The sequence below is a fragment of the Benincasa hispida genome, chromosome 12 (genome assembly GCF_009727055.1).
Source record: "Benincasa hispida cultivar B227 chromosome 12, ASM972705v1, whole genome shotgun sequence".
Lineage (NCBI taxonomy): Eukaryota > Viridiplantae > Streptophyta > Magnoliopsida > Cucurbitales > Cucurbitaceae > Benincasa > Benincasa hispida.
This window is the reverse complement of record NC_052360.1, coordinates 27,207,648-27,234,956: the sequence shown is the minus strand read 5'-3', so window position 1 is coordinate 27,234,956 and position 27,309 is coordinate 27,207,648. Positions and strand designations below refer to the sequence as shown.

The 27,309-nt window shown below is 33.0% G+C and overlaps 1 protein-coding gene across 1 annotated transcript; it reads right to left on the bottom strand.

The window, feature by feature from the left end:
• Positions 1-13,252: 13,252 nt before the first annotated feature.
• On the bottom strand, positions 13,253-24,654 carry LOC120067176 (protein ESMERALDA 1). Its single transcript, XM_039018650.1, has 10 exons — positions 23,964-24,654; positions 22,707-22,776; positions 21,865-21,932; positions 21,623-21,711; positions 20,572-20,769; positions 18,420-18,624; positions 18,036-18,203; positions 17,740-17,907; positions 17,451-17,641; positions 13,253-14,049 (listed from the first exon to the last, which is right to left on the bottom strand). The coding sequence occupies exons 1-10, from the start codon at positions 24,333-24,335 to the stop codon at positions 13,887-13,889; spliced, it is 1,692 nt and encodes a 563-aa protein (XP_038874578.1). The 5' UTR covers positions 24,336-24,654; the 3' UTR covers positions 13,253-13,886.
• Positions 24,655-27,309: the final 2,655 nt, after the last annotated feature.

Below are 27,309 nucleotides of genomic sequence, written 5' to 3'. Positions count from 1 at the left end.
AAGGACCGAGCTTACATCTTGGTAAGTTTAAATGATGTTTTGGCCAAGAAACCTAAGCCTATGGTCTCAGCGCATGAGATTATGGAGTCCCTACGGGGAATGTTCGGACAACCGTCTAGATAGCTCAAGCATGAAGCTCCCAAATTCATCTTTAACTCCAAAATGGAGGAGGGTACATCTATTCGTAAATATGTCCTGAACATGATGGTCCACTTCAATGTGGCGGAGATGAATGGGTCACGCGTCAATGAGGGCAACTAGGTTAGCATAATTTTGCACTCATTGCCAGATAGCTTCCTGCACTTTGTCAGTAATGCTATACTGAACAAATAAACTATACCCTTACAACTCTTCTCAACGAGTTGCAGACATTCCAATCTTTACTGAAAAGTAAGAAGAAGAAGGTTGGTAAGGTAAATGTTGTTTCATCTTCAAATAAGTTCCATCGGGGTTCGACCTCAGGGACTAAGTCTGCATCTTCTACTTCAAACACTTCCAAGTGGAAAAAGAAGAAGGGTAGTAAAGGGAAGGGGATGACATCTGCTAACCTACAACCTGTCGTACAGCGAAATAGACGACCAGTGTCGGTTGACAAAGAAAAGTGTTTCCATTGTAATCAGGATGGGCACTGGAAGTGGAACTGTCCTCGTTGGATAAAGGAGAAGAAGAACGTTAAGGCCAAGGCAAAACAAAGTAAATATAATTTACTAGTTTTGGAAACGTGTTTAGTGGAGAATGATGATTCTGCCTGGATTATTGACTCTGGGGCCACTAATCATGTTTGTTCTTCTTTTCAGGGGATTAGATCCTAGTGGTAACTTGAGGCTGGAGAGATGACGATGTGAGTATGCACCGGGCACATCATCTTAGCTATGGCAGTGGGACGACTTCAGTTGACTTTACAGAAGAAATTTATCATTTTGAATGATGTGTATGTATTTCCCAAGTTAAAGTTGAACTTAATTTTTGTAAAGTATCTGATAGAATGTAAATATACTCTTCACATCGAATTGAATAACGTGTTTATTCCTAAAGATGGTGTTAAGATTTGTTCATCAAAACTAGAAAACAATTTGTATGGCCAAATTTCCTCTATAACATAGAGATGTTTAAAACTACCTTAACTCAAAGTAAACGACTTAAGGTTTCTCCTAAGAAAAATGTCTAACTTTAACACCTTTGATTAGGGTACATCAATCTCATAAGATTGAGAGGTTGGTGAAGAATGGACTTCTAAGCGAGTTAGAGGAAAATTCTTTACCTATGTGCGAGTCATGCCTTGAAGGCAAGATGACTAAAAGACCTTTTACTGGAAAAATTTATCGAGCCAAAGAGCCTCTAGAGTTAGTGCATTCAAACCTTTGTGGTCTGATGAATGTGCGAGCCAGGGGAGGCTATAAGTATTTCATCACTTTTACTAATGATTACTCTCGATATGGGTATGTTTATTTGATGCAATGGAAGTCAGAATCCTTTGAAAAGTTCAAAGAGTTCAAGGCTGAAGTTGAAAACGCATTGGATAGAGGATTAAAACACTTCGACCGGATCGGGGTGGAGAGTTTTTGGATTCTGAGTTTCAGAACTATATGATAAACATGGAATCGTTTCCCAACTTTCAGCGTTAAGTACACCTCAGCAGAATGGTGTATTGGAGAGGAAAAATAAACCTTGTTGGACATGGTTTGATCAATGATGAGTTACCCTTCTTTACTGCACTTATTTTGGGGTTTTGCAATGGAGATTGTAGCTTATATCCTCAATTGTATTCCTTCTAAGAGTGTTGCCATAGCACATTTGAAGTTGTAGAAAGGACGTAAAACTAGTTTGGTCACTTCCGTATATGGGGTTGCCTAGCACATGTGCTTGAGGCTAATCCAAAGAAATTGGAACCACGTTTGAGGTTGTGTCTATTTGTAGGCTACTCCAAAGGTACACGAGGGGGTTACTTTTATGATCCTTAGGAAAACAAAATGTTTATGTCAATGAAGGCTACCTTCTTAGAGGAGGATCATATGAGGGAGCATAGTCCACGTAGTAAGAACATGTTGCGTGAACTTTCCAACGAAACTACTGAAGCTTCAATAAGAGTTGTTGAAGGGCTTGCTCCGTCAACAAGTTGATAGAAGTTCATCTGGTAGGTTAGAACCACCTTAAGAGTTGAGAGAACCTTGACGTAGTGGGAGGGTTGCGAACCCACCTGTTCGCTATGGGTTTCACTGAAATCCTGGCTATGGTAGCCGATGACGAGGTTGAGGATTCGTTGTCTTATAACAAGGCAATGGAGGATGGTGACTAGGATGAATAGATCAAAGCCATGGATTTCGTGATGGAGTCGATGTACTTCAACTCAGTATGAGATCTTGTAGATCAACTTGATGAGGTAAACCTATAGGTTGTAAATAGATCTACAAGAGGAAACGGGGTGCTGATGGGAAGGTACAAACCTTCAAGGCTAGACTTATGGCAAAGGGTTATACCTAGGTGGAGGGAGTCGGCTATGAGGAGACTTTCTCGCTTGTTGCCATGTTGAAGTCTATCTGCATCCTCCTATCCATTGCCTAATATTATGACTATGAGATATGGAAAATAGACGTCAAGACTGCCTTTCTAAATAGTAATCTTTAGGAGACCATTTATATGGTACAGCCTGAGGAATTCATAGTCCAAGGTCAAGAGCAAAAGGTTAGCAAACTAAATCAGTCTATTTATAGGCTGAAATAGGTGTCTCGATTTTGAAACATTCGGTTTGATATTGCGATCAAATCGTATGGCTTTGACTAAAATGTTCATGAGCCTTTTCTACAAAAAAATCATCAACAGTTCAATAGTTTTTCTAGTGTTGTATGTAGACGATATCCTACTCATTGAAAATGATGTAGATGTACTGACTTCAGTTAAGAATTGGCTAGCGACCCAATTTCAAATGAAAGATTTGGGAGAGGCTCAGTTTGTTCTTGGTATTCAGATCTTTCGGGATCAGGAGAATAAAGTGCTAACGCTGTCTCAGGCATCATACATTGACAAGATGTTACTCAAGTACTCGATGCAAAACTCCAATAGGGGCCTACTGTCTTTAAGGCATGGAATTACATTGTCTAAAGAAATGTGTCCTAAGACACCTCATAAGGTTGAAGAGATGAGACGGGGTACCCTATGCATCTGTCGTTGGCAGTTTGATGTATGCAATGTTGTGTATTAGACCGGACATCTGCTACGCTGTGGGGATAGTCAGTAGATATCAGTCTAATCCAGGATAGGGTCATTGGACCGCCGTCAAGAATATCCTCAAGTATCTTCGGAGAACGAGAGACTACATGCTCGTGTATGGATCTAAGGATTTGATCCTTACTGGATACACGAACTCTTAATTTAAGACTGATAAGGATTCTCGAAAATCCACTTCAGGCTCAGTGTTCACTCTTAACGGAGGAGCTGTAGTATGGCGAAGCACTAAGTAGGGGGTGCATCGCTGACTCCACGATGGAGGCCGAGTATGTAGCGACTTGTGAAGCTGCTAAAGAGGTCGTTTGGCTCAGGAAGTTCCTGATTGATCTGGAAGTTGTTCCAGACATGTCTAGGCCCATCACTCTTTATTGTGATAATAGTGGTGTTGTGGTGAACTCCGGGAAGCCTAGAAGTCACAACCGCGACAAACATATAGAGCAGAAGTATCATCTCATCTGCGAGATAGTGCATTGAGGGGACATAATAATTAGAAGATCGCTTCGGAGCACAATGTTGTTGACATGTTTACGAAGGCTCTCACAGCTACAGTTTTTTAGGGTCACCTTCAGAGCATGGGTCTACGTGACCACCCGCGGTTGGACTAGGGCAAGTGGGAGATTTTTGTACTGGGCCTTAGTGCCCTAGTTTATTATTTTGTACTTGTTTTTATCTTGTACACCCACTCGCTTTAGGACAAGTGGGAGATTGTGGGGTTGATGCCCTAAACTCTCGTAGGATCCTGTAATTTGTAAACACCTTTTATGAATAAACGCTTGTGATATAATAATATGAAATATTTTCTTTACTATTGTCTATAAAATATGAGATATTTATTTGCATTTACCACAAACCAATAAACTAAGATCCTTGGTTGTTATTCATGTGGAGATACTACGGATACAACCCACTTTATAGATAGTTACAAGTGTTGTGACGTACTACAGATGGTCTGATCCTGATCATTTATGTGGAGACATGTGAGCGGAGATGTCCTATACAAAGGAGTTTGTATAAGACCAGACCATGAAGTGTTTAGTCTCGTTATATAACGCGTTCATGACAGAGTCTTCATTTCACTAGGATGATCATAGATAACATGACCTTAATCTTAAGTGAGTTAAGAATTCCTGCCTTTGAGGGTGGTTCTTTGATTTGCATGGGTGTGAGTGGCAAGATTGTTGACTCAAACCTACCACTTTGGGGATTCGTCTGATTGGGGAGATGGGAACTCAGCAACACAAGATGGAATTCACTCCAACCCCGAAGCATGGGTAAGTAGATAGATTGCTCCCTTAAAGGTTGATTCCTATGCTTGAACGATGTGGCACCACACACCTTCTCATGGCCCAAAAGGTGTCTGTCCACTCATAATAAGACTATGACATATTGTTCATTAGAGGGATCAGTGGTACTTGAGGAGTTAGATGTAACTACAGGGGTAAAATGGTAAATTATCCAACTGTATTTACGAGCATCTGTGAAGGGTTATCATACTGTTGACTGATTATATCTGATGGACATATAAATATATCTGTGGTGAAAATAGTGTAGCCGTTGGTCTTTAGTGGAGTATCTGATAGTTAATGGATGGTGGATCTCGTGACTAAATAGTTTAATTAGCTATTCACATACCGTTGAAGCTTCAAGCCACAGGTCCATAAGATCCCCTTGGTAGCTCAATAGATTCAAGTTGAGAATCAGTTTTTGGGTCAATTTGAAGTGTTCAAATTGTCAAGAGGGAGTTTGATTATATATGATATGATTAAACTGGTTCAATTATATGTGATATAATTGATATAATGTATGAGATACATTAATTGGAGGAATACGATATAAATATGATTTATATTAAGTAAAAGAGAAAAGGACTATGGTTTAAATGTTACATATGATGTGATATTAAAACTATAGGTTATAAATATAATATGATAAGTTAGTTATTATATCTATTTATAATTAAAACAATTTAGTTATTATATCTATTTATAATTAAAACAATTATACGATAATTGTAGACGGTTTCTGGAGGAACTCTTATCAAAGAGTACTTATGAGCGGAAACAAGATTGTTCCAAATTCATTGTGACAGAAATACTTATATTGTTAAATTGGGCTAATAAAGTTATTTAAGTGTATTGTTAAATTGGCCTATTATAACACTTATATTGAATAGTTTAACAATATATAATTCTTGTTTATTAAACACTTTAATAAACCTAATCATGTATTGCATGCTTATAAAATATTTGTCTAATTCACCTTCCAAGTCGGTTCCTAGGTAGGAGTGTTCTATTTTTGTCAGCTTAAATATTTCAGCCTTAGACAGAGCCTTCCTTAGACAAACCTCTCTTATAGACAATTAGTTTATAAATTTAATCTTTTATTATTTTTATTTTTATTCCTATTAAAAAGAAAATAAAAGATTAACATATTTCTGATCATATTATAAATATATTAGCATAAGTCTAGTTGAAAACAATTTTAAACCATTGAAAATTAATTTTAACATATGTTTGCATGCAACTCTTGATTATAGGTTTTAAGTCTAATTTATTAAACTTAGAATACTTATAAAGTTAATGAAATAATTAACACCTATAATCATGCATCTAGATGACATCAAAGAAATATAACATTTATAATTTCTAGGTAATGTCATGCTTCATGTATTTCTATTTTTATTATATAATATAACATTTATATTATAAACTAATGAAAGTATAATACATGCACCATATAATATAACACTTATATTACAAACCATATAATATAACTTTTATATTATAGTATGATGTGTGGACATGTTACTATGCATGCAATTAACGTTTATATTAATATGATGCATGGGCACGCTTAATATATCATGCAACTATATAATATAACACTTATATTAAAAATAATGCATGATATTATGTTTATCCGGTGGTGGGATTTTAAACTATATGGTATACAATATGCAACATATTAATGTAACTCATACATCACATGTATATAAACAACAACATTTGACAAAAAATTGATATTCCTAAGTAATTAATTAAATTAATATCACTCTTATATTAATTTAATTAATTAAAAAAATAAAATTACAATATAAATGGAAAAAAAAAAAACAAAAACAAGAATCTGCTTCAGCCTCAAACCCACGACCTTGAACTGCCTGAGACACGCGCGAGGAATCTTCGGAGCGTAACAACGCTCACTGGAAGCTTAGTTACGTTGGTCTTCAACTTGTCGCAACATAACGTTACACTTACAACATTAAACAACTTTACAGCAGTAAAAATAAGTGCCAAAAATTTGAAACTAAAAAATTTTGCAAACCAACATTCATAATGCAGAACACCCACCTTCTGTTTGATTTTCCTATCAAAATGAAAAACAAATGCACGACCTGGCTTTGATACTAATTGAAATAATCGAATTCCTCGCGAAAGTATGTGAACGTCGTATATTTGGAGTTCAATTTTGAAAATATAAAATACAGAGATATTCTCTCATTTCATATCATTCTGTATTCTCAATACATATTAATTTGCAGATGGAGAGGGAAGGAGTTAATTAACTCCCACGTGAAAAAACTTACCAAATAGCTAGGAGAGTTGTTAATATTATAGTATATAATATAATTGTTGGGAATATCCTAGAACTCGCAGTTCGTAAATTTCGTGTTAAACATTCTATTTATCAATAAAATATTATTAAGTATCTTGTTCGATAAAGTTGTTGATATTGCATCCTATTATAAAAATACAATAAACATATTCATGGCTATAGTATGAATACTTTAACTTTATGTGGCGATATAAACATGATCAAGTTAATAGTATATAGCCTAAATGATCTATAAGTATATGGATGAAATTGGATATCTCATCCTGGTAACACTATTGGATGCGGTCCATTTTTGTATGGTAATACAAATAATGTGATGGAATTTACTCCTACCCGTCTTAGGATTAGCAGATATGTTGTTCTCTTAAGTGTTGATTCCTAGTCTTGAACAAACGGGGTCCCGCCCTTTCATGATAGAGAGGGACATGATTCATAAGTGGTATTATGAATTAGTTGTTCATTAGAGGGTCAGTGAGAGCTTAAGGAACAAGATGCATTTACAGGGTAACGGTAATTTTGATCCAGCTGTAAATATGAACGACCTGTGAAGGATCGAGTTACTAATTATGGTTAACATGGACAGTAATACATCTACAATGAGGAGAGTGCAACTATCGAGCTATAGTGGTGTGCCTTGATAGTTAACGAATAATAATTAATTCGGTTTAAAATGTTTAACCAATTGATAACAAATCATTGGAGCTCATGATTTGTAAGTCTAATAGGTCCCTCTATTAGCTCATAAATTGGAATAATAAATTGAGTATTGATTAGATAAATTTTGAATTTAGGGTTATGAATTTGAAATGTTCAAATTTGATTTTAGGGTTTTCAATTGATTGTATACGATACAATTAAAATGTTTAATTTAGTCGAAATTAAAACGAGATTAGAGAATCAATTAATATTTAAATTATGATTTAAATTTATTTATATAAAATTAAATCCTATAGGTGGAATTTATGTTTTATTAATTTAATATTAAGAAATTAAATTAATAATTTTTTAATTAAAAGGTTTAATTAAAATTAGAATTTTTTTTTAATTAATTTTATAAAAAAAATTAGTTTTGTTTAAATAAAAATCAATTTTAAAAAAGAGAAATTTGAGTTAGTGGATTTTTTCCAAAAATTGGAAAAATTCACTAACCATTTTTTTGGTGTTTTATCATCAAATTCCACCTTAGATCTTCAATCAATTCCAAGTAGGAGCTACCCTACATGCAGCCATGTTCTAATGCATGAAATCAGTCTATAAAATGAAGCTTCATGCATGGAATCAGGGGAGAATGTTGAGATTTTTATCTAAGTTTCTGCAAAACTGAAAACCCTATTACACCCTCTTAAGTTCATCCTCAATACAGCTTGATCAGAGTGTTTTCGCCACACATTCCTTCTTGAGCATAGTGGAGAAGATCTTGTTTGCGGTCTACTTAAAGAATCAAGCTCAAACTAGTAATATAATAATATAATATAATATAATAATTTATTAATTAACGTTTAGTTAATTAACTATATAATAAGCATATTAAAATACAATTCTCTCTTATAGCCTATAGTTTTAATATGAATCTTATTGATATTAATTTTAACCTATAGTATTTATATGAATCACAGTCATATAATTAATATTTGAATCTTATTCAAATATATTACTCTCATTTATTATATAGTATTAATTATAAATCATATTTATAATTAACTATATATACATAATATTAATTTGAATCTCATTCAAATATTTATCTTTCTTATTAATTATAAAACATATAATTAACTATAATGTATCAATATACATTATATTAATTCTCTTATACATAGTACTAATTATAAATCACATTCATGTATTATAATGTATCAATATACAATACTTTATATTAATCACATTAATACAAAGCTTCTCTTAAATAATTTGAACAATTCAAATTATTCCAAAACTATTTATTCCTTGTTTTATCCTTAGTAAACTAGCAAGGGGACCTAATGGACCTACAGATTAGAAGCTTCAATGATACGATATTAATTAATTATTAATTAATCAATTAATTAATCGACATTCATTAACTATCGGTCATTTCACTAAATATCGACAGCTGCACTCTTCGTAGTGTAGATATATTTTTGTATCCATGGATATAACAAACCAATAGTGAGTTGACCCTTCACAAATCGCTTGTAACTATAGTTGGGTCACATTACTATTTTACCCCTGTAGTTACATCTAATTTTTTAAGTACCACAGATCCCTCGTAGATGATTTCAAGTAACGTGGATCGTTTATAACACTTTACACTTTACAAGTTTCAACCCCTGTAGTTGTGTTCCTAGCTCCCCATGTGTAGTAGGTAGAAGTTCACAACTCATATAGGATTAAGATCAAGTTACCTATGATCATCCTAGTGAAATGAAAATCTTTTCAAGTAACGTCATTATAAAGAAAGACTAATCATTTCGCGGTCCAGTCTTATACAAACTCTTTGGATATGATACATCCACTTATATGTCTCCACATGAATGATTATGATTGAATCGTTTATAACACTTTACAACTATTGTAACAATTACAAAGTGGATCGTATCTGTAGTGTTACCAGGATAAGGTATCTAATCTTATCCATATACTAAAACCAATTAGGTTATTACTTAAACATGATCTATTTGTATGTCAACCACATACATGTTTTTGTTACATTAAATAACCCCAGATCCTGTTTATTAGATTGAGTTATACAATTCTAAATGTCAAATAAAATAACTCCTTGTTTTATTAAATAAATGAATTTCGTTTATATATTACAAACCACGAGATTTAGAACAAAATCTCCAATAGTATAAACTTGTAATTTACCAAAGCGGCAACAATAGAGTCTATCATTGATACTCTATCGTGGATAGACTTTATCAGTGATATGAGATATCACCAATTAAGTCTATCAGTTGAGTAAAGTCTTTGACTTGTAGGGTTATACTATTTGGAATCTATCAACAAGATAGATTCCACATAGCACATAGAAATTTATTATGTATATAGAAGGCGACTTATAGACTTTTATTACATATTTTAAACTTCAACCATAGATAGTTTAGTTACAATTTCTCATAGTTTCTTTGAAAAAGAGATTGCATCAAATTACCTGGAATATTTTGTTGAGTTATCAATGAAAGAGATGGAGAAAATAAAATTAGTGGAAAAAAGTGAGAAAACGGAGAAAAAAAAAAAAAGAAAAATATTTGTTTGAAATCTATTAGAAGAGATAAAATATATGTTAATTGTGCATTGTGATTGAAATATATCCGTCATAGTCTATTATTGATAGATTTAGGTTGTGAAATAAAAGTATGTAAATGATAAACTTCTATTACTAATAAGTCTCTAACTATGAAAAAATTGGTGGTAGAAGTAAACATAAGCATAGTTCAACTGACATAAGATATAGACTTTTGATTAAAATAGTCAAAAGTTTGAATTCTACAATTACTATGCTAAGAAATACATAATGATAAGCACCAATAAAATAAAGAGAAAGGGAAAGGAACTTGTAAATAAGAGAAAGTCAATGAAAACTAGATATAACTAAGAAAAGATAACATCGTATGAAATTGGGCATATAATGAAAATGGAAGAAAAATGACTCAATTGAGAAGAAAAACCCGATGTTAATCAAGAATGAGAAACAAGATAAACAAAAAGAAGAGATCATTTGAAAAAAATTATGAACCAAGAGGTCAAAAGATAGAATCTCCTAACAACACATATTGTTGAACTTAGAAAAAAAAAATGTATAATAGAATTTTTAAAAAATAAATAAAATAAATAAGGAGATTTTTTTTTAAAATATTGCTATACACTTAATTATTAGCCCTAAAATTACTATTCATTGTAATTATCCATTTTTTAGTTTATCAAATTGAATTCTAAACTCAAGCATGTGTTGCAATTTTTCTCCCAAGTTCTTTTTCCCGTTAAAGTCAACTACTAATTTTAATGGAAGAAACGTATTTCTCTTAGAATCATAGTATTAAATTTTCATCGACGTGTCAATATTTCCATCGATTTTTTCACCTTTTTATGGATTCGATATCAACATGAGGAGTGAACCAATATTTTCATTGTATTGTAGAAAAATCTATGAAACATGAAAAATAAGTAACAAAATGTCACTAATATAAATATAATATAAATAATAGACATCATAACTTATTTAAAATCTTAAAATGTTTATTTACTAATTTAAATTTATTTTTTGAATTTTCTATTTTCATAATTTTTTTCAGAAATATCCATTAAAATAGATATTTTGTTGATATTTCTATTGAAATTTTCATAAAATTAAGACCTTGATATTTCCGTCAATTCGACATTTTAAAACTTGCGTAGTATTCACTAATTTTAACAAGAACTGCACAGAATTAAGCTCAATCAATGTATTAAATTAAAAAAATATTGCATAAATGTTTCAAAACTAGGGATGATAGTCGGTTCGACTTTATCGGTTCTGAGGCTATCCAATGACCAAACCAAGCCATACCAATGGTTTTTTTTTTAAAAAAAAAAAAAAAAAAAAAAAAAAAATCTAAACCAATGTCCATGAAGTACAAAACCAATAGATTGGTTTTTATTTGGTCCGGTTTATTATCGATTTGATTTTCGATTTTTTATATTTTTTTTTCAAATTTTTATTTTTATTTTCACTTTTGTTTTGTGGTTCTTTTTGCTAATTTTAAATTAAAATTGGATCTATTTCTTTTTTCCTTTTTTTTATAGATTGATTTTTTTTTTTTTTTGCATTTTTTTAAATAATACATACAAGCGCCATAATAGTTTATTCCCTTTTTTTCTAAACAAAAAAAATATATATGCATCAAAATAATTAAAATACTAAAAGATATTTAATGTTAGAATTTATTTTTAAAGATATATATTTATCCTCGGTTTTGTTTGATTTTGATTAGTCTTTTAAATAAAAAATCGATCCGAACCATCACCTTTTTGTTTTCTCGAAATACAGTCCTATATGTCCAATTTATACTAAAAGACTAAACCAAACCCTTTAATCGATTTGGATTGGTTCGGTTTTTTGCTTCACTCCTATTCCAAATTGATATTTTTTTTTCTTTTTTTTTCTTTTTTTTTTCTTTTTTTCTAAAGAAAAAATTGGATGGTATTGTAGTTCAGCCAATAAGCTATTAGAATTTATATTGTACAACACCTCCAATTTAAGATAAAGATGGTAACACTCTTTAAATTTTAAGGTATAATTTGATAACGTCCAAATTTAAAAGAAATAAAAATTAATACCTTGCCACATGGGTAAAAATTAATATTTCACCTAATAAGATTTATACCAACAATAAAAACCTAACCTAAAATTATAAAATATGGCCAATTTATCAAAGATTTAATAAATAAATTATTTTTAAAAGATCTTTTTAGTCCGAATTTTCAAGAATAAATTCAATTAGTCCTAAAGTTCTAAAATGCCCCTTTTAATTCCTAAATTATGAGAAATAAAAGATCTCTAAGTTTTTTCTTTTTTTTTTTTTAATGTACTACAATAAAATAGAAAGAAATTATTATCAATCCAGTGCCTCTATAAAATATTTTAAAATAGCCGACTTTTTCCTCAAGAAATGAAGAAATACTAATAATTCGTTCCAAGTAACATCCATGTTAGTGCAAACTATTGATCCAACTGTAAGCGAGAAATAAGTATTAATAAAAACTTTTGAACAATTATGAGTCCGTATGATAACATTATCGTTTCATGTTTTCTGATTTTTGTTTTCTTTTTTTTTTTTAAATAAAAAACATGAATATATTTAATAACTGTTCCTATTTCTTTAAAAAAAAAAAAAAACGTAAACTTATTTGATAACTATTTATTTTTTCTCGTTTCTTATATTTTTTTCCCTTACATTTTTTTCCATCTTTTATAATTTAAATATAATCTAATTATATAAAACAAAAAGATTTATAGCATACATTAAAATATAAAATATAATTATCAAATATTTATTTTGATAAATTTTAGGAACAAAAAACAAGAATGATTATCAAACAAGTCAATTTCTTAAAAATGAGAAACGGAAACAGAAAACAAAAATGGAAACATTATCAAACGGACCCTATATGAGCACTGAATCCAATTCCCAACAATATTACCTAACTTTGGTACAATTTATTGCAAATAAGCGTTGAAAAAACATTTTTGATCATTCACATGCAAATAGTCTGGCTATGGTAGCATTTTTTTTCCCTTTTTTTTTTGAACTGTTCAAAAGTTTGCAAAAGAAATATAGACAACTCGAAGATGCTAACAAAAGAAAAAGGTCAGTTTGAAAATATATAGAGCAAATTCAAACCAAAGATGAAAACTTTAGTAACTACGCGCATTTGATTGTCCGACACAGTATTTTGAAAGACTATGGAGAACATCAATAAGCAATAGAAACATGGAAAGGTCTTTTACACCTTTACATGGATTTGTTGTTACAACTTATAACAGAGATATGAAAAACATGAAAGGAAAAGGGAATGATACTAAATGGAAATAATAGTATAAAAAAAAAAGGAAAAAAGAATATGATTGATATCTAACAAAACTACACTCACACTTCTACAGTATTCATCTGCACTCTACCTAAAAACCTATCACAAAAATCTGAGAAACCAAGAGGACAGAAGCGTTTCCTACAGCTTGTTAGATACAGCAGCTGCAGTTTCAAATGTAGTAAAACAAAAATAATGCCTAAACGCTCTCAACCAATATAAAACTGTGGTCATCCCAAATCTTAGGTGCATCAAATACCAAAAAGATGCAACTCTTCACACAATCCTATTTTTGTTTTTTTTTCCCCAGGAAGATCCAGACCAATGTGACCCCCTACTACAAATCCTTGAAGATCCCGAATCAGGGTGTGCCCTCTCGCCGTGTCGAAAGGGAAAAAATGAAAGAATTACAAAAGAAAATGGAGGGTTAGCAGCAATCTGTGTTGGCAAGATTATATTTCCAAGGGTATACAGCCATCAAGTTCCCACTCTGAAAATCAAGGGGCTAATGACAATTTCGTATCATTTGATTTGTTGGTAAAGCACATGCAATCTGGACAAGGGAAGGTGTATATTGAGTCGTTTGGCCTTTTCAGCTCAAATCCCTTGGAATCGCTATGACTCCGCATGTTCAACATTTGTCTCTTGAAATTTTTCCATCTGGGAGAAAAAAGAGGAAAAGATAGTAAAGCAGATGTACTTGAAAGCAGCATTTGGAAAGATACCAGAGGCAAGTAATGCATCATGTTTATGCTTTAAAATATCATGACATTAGCTTTCTTCAAGAATGACAGCTCTCCCTCCCTCTGTCTCTATCTCAATCATATTTCAGAAAAGAGAGATATAATTCATACCATTGGAATATGAGGTTTCCTTCGTAAATCATTATCAACTCTAATCCAAGGGCTTGTTAACAAGAAAGATTTTGAACACAATATTCTGCAGCCCAAACACTATGTGAACTAAAGAAGAACAGAACTAAACAATTATTTGATCATCAAATTGATCTGAAGCAAGCATACAATCAAATTGACTTTGTCAAGTTGAGAAATTATTAGGTTGCAAATGAAGATCTTGGATTGGAAAGTACTACCACACATCTAGAAACTCTCAGGTTCGATTTACGTATTCAAAAGGATGAAGAGAGGATTGTGCATGTAACTGGGGAGAGAGTAATTGACTTAAGTTGGACAAGCATTCGCATTGACACCACGAGTTCAGAAGAATGAGCAGAATAAAGGGAGAATACTTGTAGAGCTACACTTTTTATGGCTTCATTTCAAATACTAGAGTGCTGTTACCTTCAATTTCTAATAGATGTTTGAATGGAAAACCTACAGGAAGATTCCAGCTTCTCAAGCTATTCAATAAGAAACCACACTATACCCATTGTCATTCATTCCAACAGCTGGTTATCATTAGGTCTATGGCTGGAGGAAAGAATCCTAAACCTCATCCACCAAGGGTTTACGAACTTGATATACTCAAGATACTTGCAAAAATACGGTAACACAAGTGTCTCTTTTGAATTCAGATGAGGAAAATCGACCTATTTGCACAGCTTCTGGACCAAAAACATAATGGCTATGCTTCAGCCCCTCAAGGGTGGTGTTTTTCCAATTTATTCCCTAATTTATAAAAAGTTTCATGTTAATCTCTTACATTTTAACATTTTTCATACCCTTTTCACTGATGAATGTTAAAATTGGTTGATAAAGACTTAAATGGCATGATGTGTATGATTGGGCAAAAATTTAAATAAAGAAAGGGCACCCAAAGAGAGAAAAAATCTAAATTTTTGCCAAGTTCTTAAAAATGTAGAGGAATTAGAAACTTTCCTTCTTCTTGGTAGCCTAACTCCTAAATTTCTGACAACTCAATGAAGTATCATGCTTTGCTATGTAAATTTATCAACTAGTTTTAACATCCAAACAGAAAGAGGATGATTGAAAATTGTGAGACAAAATTGAAACTTTTTAAACAATAGGTACAGAATAGAAAACGGACCCAACCATTAAGGACTATAGTATATATTTAGACAAAAATAATGTTTAAACATTGTGGGAGTCCATTGGACCAAGAACTCATAACGGTGGCTGAGGTTATGCATCGTGTTACAGGAAAGTGCATCTTAAATAGTTGGATTAAACTCCTGGGGATGACCAAATGTAGCCTCTCTAAGGAGACCTTGTGGATAAAGAGCAGTGGACGCTTGTTAGTCCTTGATTGAAGCAGAACCACACTTGTACTATATGGCATTATATGATATCCCGTCATCATTCCAAACTTCTTTCCCCTGCCTAAAAGAACAAGAACTAAGAGGGAATTCTAGTGCGAAGAATTTGATGAAAAGGATCTCATCGATGTTGACAGTTTCTGTTGCTATAACCTCGGAAGGTGTCCTAGATAATCATTGCTAAAAGAATGTAGCTGGTAAATGGCAAAAGAGATTTCCTCCGAGAAATTGCCGTGTCAGCATAAAATCATAGCATTCATAGCATCAGTTGGCAGGATTGGTGGAGCACCAAGTTGAATCCAAGTTCATAAAACATTGTCTCAGAACATCTTTTTTCCCGAGGAAGGTACCACTCAACACATGGAGAAGACAAAATCTATCTTAGGAGCACTTGTGGGAGAGAATCTCATCTGAAAGATGCTGAATGATGGGGAAATTTCTGAAGGAGCTATGTCAATCCCTAAAGAACATCGCAGCATTGAGACTGCCTACCCCTTTTGAACTGGCTTAAGAAGATGATAAATAAATGATAGGGAAATTTCTAAAGGAGCTACTCCCTTTCTGATCATTGCTGACTCCGACCATTTCTCCTTCAAGACGTGAAACAAGAACCTGGTTGCATTTGGTTTTGAGCCATGTTCATGTAGGTATTTCCTTTATCATCTTCCTAAGGGCATATATGCTATTCCCTCTATCAATAGCAAATGTTTTGAAATCTTTAGCCCTCAAAATAGTGAAAATGAAATTCTTTATCTTGTTGGGTACTTGAAAAGGACCAACAAAGTAGAGAGTTTAAAGAAAGGCACCCCTACCTTAATCCAAATTATCGTAGGTGCATTTGTGTGTGCCACAAGGATGGGGGAGTAAACATTCTTTCTATCATAGCTTGCAGACTAATAGTCTATGAGAATCGTCTTCTTATTCGTTTGAAGGTGGAGGATCACCTAGATCACATTATGTGGAGATGCGATTTTTGACATATGCATGGAATCATTTCTTTCAGATGTTTGGCTTCTTGTTTGCTAGGATAGGGATACTAGTGATGTGATAGGAGAGTTCCTCCTCCATCCATCTTTTTGCAAAAAGGGTCGGTTTTATGGCTTGTTAGGGTCTGCTATCTTGCAAAACCTTTGGGATGAACAAAACAACGGAGTGTTTAGAGGGTTGGAGAGATTTCTAAGTGACATTTGGTCGATCATTAAATTTTATATTTCTTTATTAACTTCAATTTCAAAGATCTTTTGTAATTATTCTATAGGTACCATTAGGCACCATTTTGTACAGTTTTGTTGCCCTTGTATTCTTTCATCTTTTCTTGTACAAGTTGTTCATGGTCCACTAAACAAAGATGAAAAAATTCTCACAAGTCCCTAACAAGATAATCTTTGCCTTAGTTTTAATCGAGTAGTTTTGGAATATTTGCATTTCAGAAAGTCCTCTTGAATCCTCCTTTTGAGATAAGGGCAAAGTCCTTTAAAATGCTTGGTTTTTTGCGGTTGTACAGGCTATTTGGCTTGAGAGAAATTGTAGAACTCTAAGAGGCTTTCAAAGATCTTGGGAGGAACTGAGGGATAACGTTAGACTTTAATTTCCTGGGTCTTGCAATTATCAGCTTATTATGTAGGCCAAAGGAGTTTTTAAGACTTCTGTGATTTTATCCAACCGAAAGATTTTCCTAAAACTCCCATTCTAGGCCAGTTCTAATATGTTTTTCGGGCCTCTTGATATTTTGTAACTTAACCTTAGTTCAGCATATACAAGAAGCCTCAGATTAAAAAAGATATGCTAATCCGACATAGACTAATGAATAATGGGTAACACATACCCAATGGTAGGGTTATCAAAAAGTAATGCTAACTTCCGCTTGTCTGGCCTGATAGTTTTGGAGTGTCCACCGTACAAGTATCTTCTATGGCCCATCAGAAAATGAGGGAAGTTGCCACCCTGTGTTGTCACGAACACCTCACTGTGGAGGCAAACAGTATAATCTATAGCAGCCATCCTAGAAGAAAAATTCTGAAAACAAAACTAGCGTCAATAAAAAACAGATAAAGCAGATCTCCAATCAAATTACAAACATAAGAGAAATAGCTGAGAATTCGAAATCCCAAAACCTTGAATGGAGAAAGTTCTTCAGGTGATGCCAGCATTTCCTTTGTAAGCAGATTTGGAAACATCTCCAAGAGCGGAGCCATATTTCTCTCACCATCGTATATCTTTCCCGATGCCAAATAAATAAATGTGCTATTATCAAATCCCATTCCCCTAAGCATCAAACCAACCTGTTCAATACAAGAATTAGATGCATAGACAAGACATCTGATCCTACAATGAACAGATAAAGTGGGAAGTGCGATTGATGCACCATTAAGTATAACTGGTACAACGCAAAAGTAGAAACAGAAAGCACCTCTAAAGGAGTCATCGGGCATTTTCCATTAATCCTGATGGCACCAGGACGTATAACTCTGCCCGGTTTTGTGAATTTCCCTTTCCATCCTTTTTCTCTGGCTGCTTTCATGTCTTCCATCTCTTTATGTCCACCATCAAAAATACAACATGAGAATGCAACCATATCCTGGCAAACCAAAATACTCAGGTTTTTATTAACTCATTTATAGGGATCAAAATATATTCAAGTTTTTAAAAGACACCTCCTCAAAGCGAAGATGTACAGAAATATACTTGCCACCATTACTGGCACTAAGCAGGAGAAGGTCACAAAACCAAAATACTCAGGTTTTCATTAACTCATTTATAGGGATCAAAATATATTCAACTTTTTAAAAGATACCTCCTCAAAGCGAAGATGTACAGAAATATACTTGCCACCATTACTGGCACTGCGTTCTCTCATCCTAGCAACCAAAATCTCTCCCAAGGATAATATGGGATTAGAGAATCTCAACGCTTTATAATTTGCTAAACATCGAAGCCGTTGAACAGCAGGAGGAGCATCAAATGACAATCGATTTGCAAAAGGTGAAATTCTTATAACCCTGTAACGAGTAAACCCCAAATCATTCCAATAATTAAGATCAAAATATTCACAGCAAGGATATCAAGCAAATTAAAACCCCATTAGCATTTGGTTTTTGGTTTTTTGAAAATACAAACACTATTTCCACCTATGGATTTCTTTGTTTTGTTGTCTAATTTCTGAGGGAATCTCCAAACCTGAGCCAAGTTTTTGCTGTTTGAATGATACTCTCTTGTTTCTCAATAAAACAAGAAAAAAAATTCAAGCCTAAGTATTGAAAACTAAGAAAAAAATTGTTGAAATTTTGTTTTTGTTTTTAAATTTGGCTATGGACTCGAACGTTTTCTTAAGAAATATGAAAATCATGGCAAAAAATATAGTGAGAAAACAAATACAATTTTCAAAAACCAAATGCTTATCAAACAGGGCCAAAAATTCATGAGATATAGTTTATGTTCATCCATAGTAGATATGCAAAAACCAATTAGGGCTTCAGGGATAATGCATGGAGCCACTGGCTGAGAAGATTGTGTTGAACCTCAAGTTTTTTAAAAATGATAAAATAATAATACTAATATTAATAGTTGACAAGTGAATAAGACGAGAAGAAAAGTTTATATTGAATAGGAGAGAGAAAGGTAAAGAAGCCTAGTTGTTCACAACTCACTGTCAAAGCAAAGGAACTATAGAAAAAGTTCTCCAATTAGCAAAATTGTACAGGAAAATGAATGAAACCCTTCATTTGTAGAGTACCATAAGGGTAAAATTAAACCTATACACTCCAAGACACATTCACAAGGACGCACCACAATCTTTTTCTAAATGTTCCTAATCTTGTCAAATCATTGTATCAGCGCATATCCACAAATTTTGAACTTTTAGCCATAATTCATTTGCAAAGGATCATAGATTCATAATGACAACGTAAATTGGATGTACATTATGCATAAAGAGGTTTTAAATTTTATTAAAAAAGAAATTCTCACACTTGGTAAAACTTATTTCGAGGTTCAAGAGATGGGATGTTTTTGTTGCTTGCTTGCAGAAGCCTCTACATTCATGAGAAGTTCCACTGTAATTTGGATGTACATTATGCAAAGAGAGGTTTTACTTTTTTTGAAACAAGAAATTCTTGCGCTTGGTTAAACTTGTTTGGAGGTTGAAGATTTCGGAGAGAAGAGATAGTTTTTGTTGCTGGCTTACAGAAACCTCTACACTCATGAGAAGCTCCAATGGAACTTGAGCCTTCCTCATTCTTGTTGATTATGTTACAAGGAGGTGGAAACTTTGGACCACATCTTCCTTCATTGTTCCTTTGCTCACAAAGGGTGGTCCTTCGTCCGTAAAGAAATTGGTTGATTGATATGCTTGCCTATAAGTGTGTAGCCCTTGTGGGCTGGAGCTTTAGGGGGAAGGCTAAGACCTTGTAGAATTGTGTGTCTGGAGCTCTCCTTTGGCTCCCCTAGAAGAATAAATCAAAGAACCTTTGAAGCGAAATCACACATTTGACTTTTTTTCTTTTCTTGTAATAGCATACAACGCACTTCTTCCTGGTAGTGTTCCAATCAATCATTCGAGAATTTGTGGTATAGTCTTCTGATGATTATTCGTAAATGGAAGGCTCTTCCTACTTTGGTTCCTCCCTTGCTATGCTTCGTAGCTTTTGGGCAGGAGTCCCCTCGTCTCCTGGTCCATAGGTTGTTCCATTGTTAAGCCCTTCCAAGTTCTAACAGTTCTCTTACATTATTGTGCACTTAATTCTACAAATGACGCTGATATTCTTTATTGTTCTGAAGCACACTTAAAGGATCTTTTTTCAAGTTAATTGCTATTTTAAGAACTCAACTTAAAGCATGGGAAGATCATACAGAAAATGTGATGTGGGAATCTTCCACAAACATTTAACCATGCAAGTCTGTGATTGTCAAGAAACCACAAGCTAATAGTTAGAACAGGAAACACTCACAGTTCTTCAAGTAATCTTGGAAGCACCGTATCCCTGTAATACTGAATGGACGACCATGCCTTTATTCTGAAGTTGTAGACATTAGTCATGTTGTGGTCAAAGCGTTCCATAATGTAATCCGGAATCTTGTTTACAATGCGTACATCATTCTCTAAGGTCTTGATAAAATATTCCTCGTCATATATTTCGCTGAACTTGCTGAAAAAGAAAATCCAACGTTAAATAAATTAGCCTTGAAAGAAGGAGCATTGTGCAGATCAATGCACTACAAGCCTGTTTCGAGATCAACAGAAAGCCAAAATTAGCAATGACAGAGATATTCGTCATAACCACTTTGCCTCTTCCAATTATTCTTGAAAGTAGGCTTTCACTGAACCAAATGGCTGTGCCTCTTCCTATTTTAGATTTAACCATACAGAAGAAAGGAAGCTGCAAATTTATTTATACGGTAACATACAAGTAGTACAACTGAGTGGAAGCAAGTAGTACTAGCCCCAGCACTAGTTATTATATATGGTACCAATTAACTAGGAATCTAACACAAAATGGATGAAAATAATCGATAATAAATAATGCCATATAAAACCTGTGAAATTCATATTGTAACTTGCAAAACAACATCAATTGCAACCTAAATGCATACTTATCCACATTTCTTCCTCTCTTCCTAAATAACATAATGAAAGAAAACATAAAATATGGTTAAAGAAACCTCAGTGTCATTCAAAAGGACAAAAGCATTACAAAGTTATTGCATGAAGAGAAACCAGTATGAATGAAAGAAATGACCAACGGAAAAGATACACAAATATTATAACTATTAAGTACACTTGTAAGGGCAATTTTCAAACATCATCTGCATAGAAGTGCTCATCTTAACACCTAATGTAAATAGGTAGGTACATAACACAGTACACAATTAGTTTCACCAAAGTTGAAGCGTGAACTTCAAAATTCTTTAGTGATTAGCGACAAAGTCCTTATATCCAAACAATCAATTTCAATGTGATTGACAGAAAGATTTGTAGTATAAAGTATAATGTGGACAAACCTAGGATCTCTCCAAATGCTGTGGAAATGAAAATTAGGGATTACAAGTGTTGCATTAAGATAACCAGCCACAGCAACTGCATTGCATATCTAGAATACATAGGTAACAGCAACAACATAGAATGAGAAAAAGCACCGTTACAGAGAAAGCTATTTCCTAGATACAAGTTTCTTTCACAGGGTTGAGTAGTAGGTGATTTAAGGAAAAAGTAAGAAATTAAAGAAGAGGTAAAAGAAACCAACTGATGTTCTCTGCTGATTTAGACCACCATTTGCCTCAACATAAATATACCCATTTGACTCGGGTAGGCCTATAAAAAAAATAAAAGAAAATCAGACACGAGATTGTAAAGAGAATTAATGAAACAGAAGTTTGAACTAAAACAAATAGCAGGTATTAAAAAGAATAGGGCAAGTTAAAACTTTATTTTTAAAAAAATGCAACAAATCTGTACAAGATAGGGTATTACAAGAGCAGTAACACACATCTAACAAGTAATTCAGTTAAGACAGAGTTAAAGAACTATTCGGTGTTTTAAACAAGCATATCATCTGAATAATAAGCAATCTCTCATCTAAAATTATCTGCAATGATCACTTGAAGACAAAGTACAGTAATCATAATAAATAATCACAATGGATGGTAAAAGGACAAAGTTTGAGCAGGGCCATGAGCAAAAAATGCATAATTTTTTTATTTTTTTTTTATTTTTTTTTTTTTGGTTTTGGATAGCAGAAAATGCATCAATACTGCAATAGCAGAGTAACTTTGTAACATTCTAACAGTATCATCAATTATCTATGGAAGGAAGAGGAACTCAGAATGGATTCACAGATGCCGCCACCTCTCAAAGTAGCTTTGGGGCTAACCTCAAGGATAGAAACTGAGCACCTTTGGCATAAAGTTATTTTCCAGAATTAAAATAGAATAGAAAATGGGATTTTCTCGAAATACAATAAAATCATTGAAAGGTCTGCCTCTCCCACCTCCTGAAGTGTTGTATTTTAGAAATAAACATATACAAGAAACATAAATAGTAAGAAAACGTGATTTCCATAATTAACATTATTGACCGGTCCTTTACCTCCTAAGGAATTGTTGATACATGGTTTCCACTGACCACCTTTATATGAGTGTTTCCATATTGTTGATATCTGCAGTTATTTTGGGTATTTAATGTTAACGAGAAATGCAGAAAAGACATTGACATATAAAATTCATTTCATAACATCTTAATAGAGAAAACACATCGGCTCATAGAATCGCCCAAAATTTCAAGGAAGAAATGCATAAAACATAAATTTCCAAAGGTAACACTCTTCAGAAGAACCAAAGGCGCATGTGTATGTAGATGAAAGGAATTAAAGAATTTCTTTAAATGCACGCCAACCATAGGTGATGAGACCCACAGAAAAGCCAAGTATACACATTTCCAAAGTAACTCTCTTTTTGAAAATTTGAACCCTTTCACAAAATATCCTGTAGTTCGATAGATTTCAGACCAATAACCAATTTTCTTATCGGACTTTTATCAATAGAAGATAGATTTTATACTTCTGTTCATCTATGTTGAAGAAAACAGCTCTCAGTCCCATCCTGCATATCTGTAAGAAAGAACAGAAGCATAGTTTCCTTTTTCCCGCTCAAATACCATGTACATTAAAACTCGACCTAATCTCTCGACAATGTGATGCAGTCATTTCATACTTTCCAGTCAATCCATAACAGCCCAAAATAGACTCATAAGCGATAAGCTTCCAACAGATAGTTGTTTGAAATCAAAATCCAACCCGGCTAAATTTAAATCAGAGGGATAGAAATATGTAAGAAATGAGAGTTACTCGTCTATCTCACATCAACAAAGTCCCTCCCACTGAATAATCACATTTGAAGTTTCTGGCCCAAGAAAGAAGATGAGACGATCTCAATAAAGAACGAATTTCTTTGCCATAAAAAGAAAGGAAACGAAGCAAAAGAATTCAAATCTTGAGCCTTACTCATTGCAATCGGCAAGTACACATTACCAATTCGTCAGTAGGCAATATCCAGCAAAAGAGTAACTATTTAAAAGTTCAAACTATAAAGAGTAGATCAAGAAACGATACCAAATCCATTGGAGCAGAAGCTCACGGGAGCCAAATCAACAAATCCCAAGAAACCAATCAAATTCAAATCTAAAATGTCACAAAATTCCTTAACACAACTACTCAGAAAAGGAGAGAAGCAACAAGAAAACAAAACACCCACGTCGCGATTCCGATTAATCCAATAAAAACTGAGCAAAAACAAATCAACCCCACATCAAGAAACCCATCACCCAACAAGAGAATCAAATACGAACCGCATCAGTGGAAGTGTTATCAGCATCCATCTCAGGGCGAAGCTTGGCAAGGAGTTGCGGACTTCGATAAACAGAGCCAGGAGCAGGGCGATGCTTGATAACTGGAACAACATCGAAAGAGACAGTGCCCATATAAAGAAGCATACCGGAGATGTAGATTAAAGGGGCGAAAAGGAAGATCCCTTGGCGACGAAGTAAAACGGAGAGGATTAACCAGGCGAGTCGCTGGGGAAAAGTCCGGCCCGGTTGCTGAGCTTGAGTGAAGCGGCCGCCCTTGGACCGAGAGTGCCTCAGCCGAGGGGAGCGGAGAGGCGACGGCGGCGGTGACGGAGTTGAGTGGCCACTGCTCGGCAGCCGATTATATGGGTGCATTTGGCTCCACCCCAAATTCCACTAATCTACATCACATCGATCAAAATGGAAGTGTGGTATGTCTATGAATGGGGCATAAATTCAGGGATTTCTGAAGCAAAAAATGGAAATTAGAGAGACCCTTTTGAAATTGAATGTAGGAAAAGGAAAGAACAGGTGGATAGGAGTTATGGGTAATGGAGGATTGTTTTGATGGAAATGGAAGAGCTTCGTATTCTCAGAAGAGGTATTTTGGCTTTTAGGAAGAAAAGAATTTGGTTTTTGGTTCCATTTTCCAAACAGAATTACTTCTTGTTTAAATCTCCTTTTGCTTTCTGTTTCTGCTGCTGTTTTTCTCTTTTAAAAATCATTCCTTTTTCTCATTTTCAATCTCCATTATCACTCATTTTTCCTAACCCACTTTCTTAAGAAACTTTCGTCTGTTTAATTTTTTTTTCTTTTTTTTGCCTTCTTTTCTTTGGAACAACCTTAGCTTATGTGTTCATCATCTATGATACCAATTTTTTTTAATGATATCATCTCTCATGTTGTTTGTTCTTTTGAGATTTTTGTTATTTTTTAAATGTATTTATATAGGTTCAAAAAGTATTGTCCAAATAGATTATTACAAAATCATCTTTTTTAATCTAAAAAAAGAGACGTTTTCTTTTAATTACAATGTGGTGTCCAAAAAGATTATTACAAAATCGGCTTAATTTTAATCTTATACTAACATTATTTTCCCCAAAAAAAATTAGGCTAGCATCTTTACAGAAACTAAGACATTTTTTTTTCAATAAGAAAAATAATATATGTAAAGAATTATCAAGCAAATTTGAAAAGTTTTCTTGTCCTTGAATAATCTCAAAACTCTACTTCGTGGATTGGGTTATATTTTAGATCTAACCCAATTATTCAGGTTGAATTTGGATTGGGTTGGGTTGGTTCGAATTATTCGGATTATTTATTTAAATTTTTGTTTTAAAAAGAAGTAAAATGTAAAAATGTAAAAATTTGATTTCATTTATTGAACTAAGATTAAGGTCTCAATTCCAATTTATATGATGAAGAATAAATTATCTAAAAAAAAGTAATGAAGTTAAATAAAACTAAAATAACCATACATAATTGTATAAGTAAAAAAATATATACATTTTCAAGTTAATAATAAAGTTCGGATTGGTCTGGACTAGTTTGAATTATTTTAAATGATCACATAAACCAATTCAATCCATAAGTTTTCATTTATTTGAACTCAACCTAATCAGATAACGCAATCCAAATTGTATGGGTTGGGTTGGAGTTGGTTGATTTTTTTCAAATTATCGAATTTTTTTAACACCCATAATTCTAATAGTTCTTTTTTTCCATAAAAATATCCAACTTCATCGTGAAAAATTTAGTTAATTGAACTAAAATTTTGTCCCCTAGTTGAAAAAATAATATATATTCATCTTTCAAATTTTAGATATTATGAACTACGTTTCATGATGTGAAAAGTTGGTTGATTGGTTGATTGAACAATCAACCCATGAAATGGAAATTAATATCCTAATTTACTAAATTATGTTTGAATTAATAACATATTGTAAATTGTCAAAGGAAGTTTGATTATTCAATGATATTAACATGACCTCCGTTTCTAGAAGTTGAGAGTTCAATCTCCACCCCACAATTATTATACTAAAAAAATAATATATTATAAGTTATTCATCCTAAAATATAAAAATGATTGTATATACATATTTATAGGTCCGTCTAATTCGTCCTATGTTCCAAAATCTACCCATTTATTTGCAAATTGTGTAATGTAATACTCTTGTTTTTTTTTTTAATATTTTGGTTGTAACAGTTAGATCTATTGCATAATATAAAATTGAAAGGACTGAAATACATTTCTAATATTTTAAAGAGGAAACAAAAATAAAGAGACAAAATTTGGAGACAAAAACTATGTTAATAAGTTTTAACCAAAAATTTAAGATTTGTTAGAAAGAGGCTAGAACAAGATTCCATAATTCTTTTTAAGATTTAAATTATATATGTATAAAAATCATAGTTCCAGACTCAAAAGATCAGAGAAAACAATTTATAATTCAAAATTGATTATATCTAAAGGGAAAAAATATAGGAATTTCAAAGAAATTAAATTGCAAATAAAAGAAAATATGGGTACAATGAAAAGGACCAGGTCATCGTGGTACAGCAAAATGTCTTCCAATAATTCAATTTTGTTATTATTATTATTTAAACTTTTATTTTTTTAGGATCATTGTTATTATTATTATTTTAGTTTGAATTTAGGAGGGGAAGGGCAGCACGGGGACATCTGCCTTAATGGAAGGGCGTAGGGTACCCGTGGCCACTCCATTAAAGATGCTTTTTTGTTTGGATGTCTATGAACTTATTAATTATTATTGTCATGGATAATTTTGATCAAAGATAATGAAAATGATGATACATAAGATAACAGACCTCAATATATCTTTATAATGGTATGATATTGTTCACTCTAGATATAAATCCTCATGATTTTGCTTTTGGTATCACACAAAATATCTCATACTAATAGAGATAATTATCCTCACTTATATATCCATAATCATTTTCTTCTCTAACCAATATGAGATTTTGTTCGCACACTTAATAAATGAAGTCAAAATGAGAAGGATTTTGAGATCGAGATGTTCATATTGTTAAATGGGGCATGTGTGACATGCATGCCCCTATTTAAGAAACTCAGGGTGAGGCCAATTTGTTAGTTCTCTTGACTTCATTCATGAAAGAAATAGGAAGACAAAAACTTGTTGTATGAAATGCCAATACGTTTGATGTTGATTTCTGTCATATACTTGATGGTTATCTTCAGCTGGTGGCCAAATCAATACCTTTGATGTTGATTTCCGTCATATATGATAAGCGAAATAGAAAGTTCAAGTACGGGTCACGGGAAGTGAAGAGATTAAAGACGGCTCTCCAATAGGTCAAGTCTCTT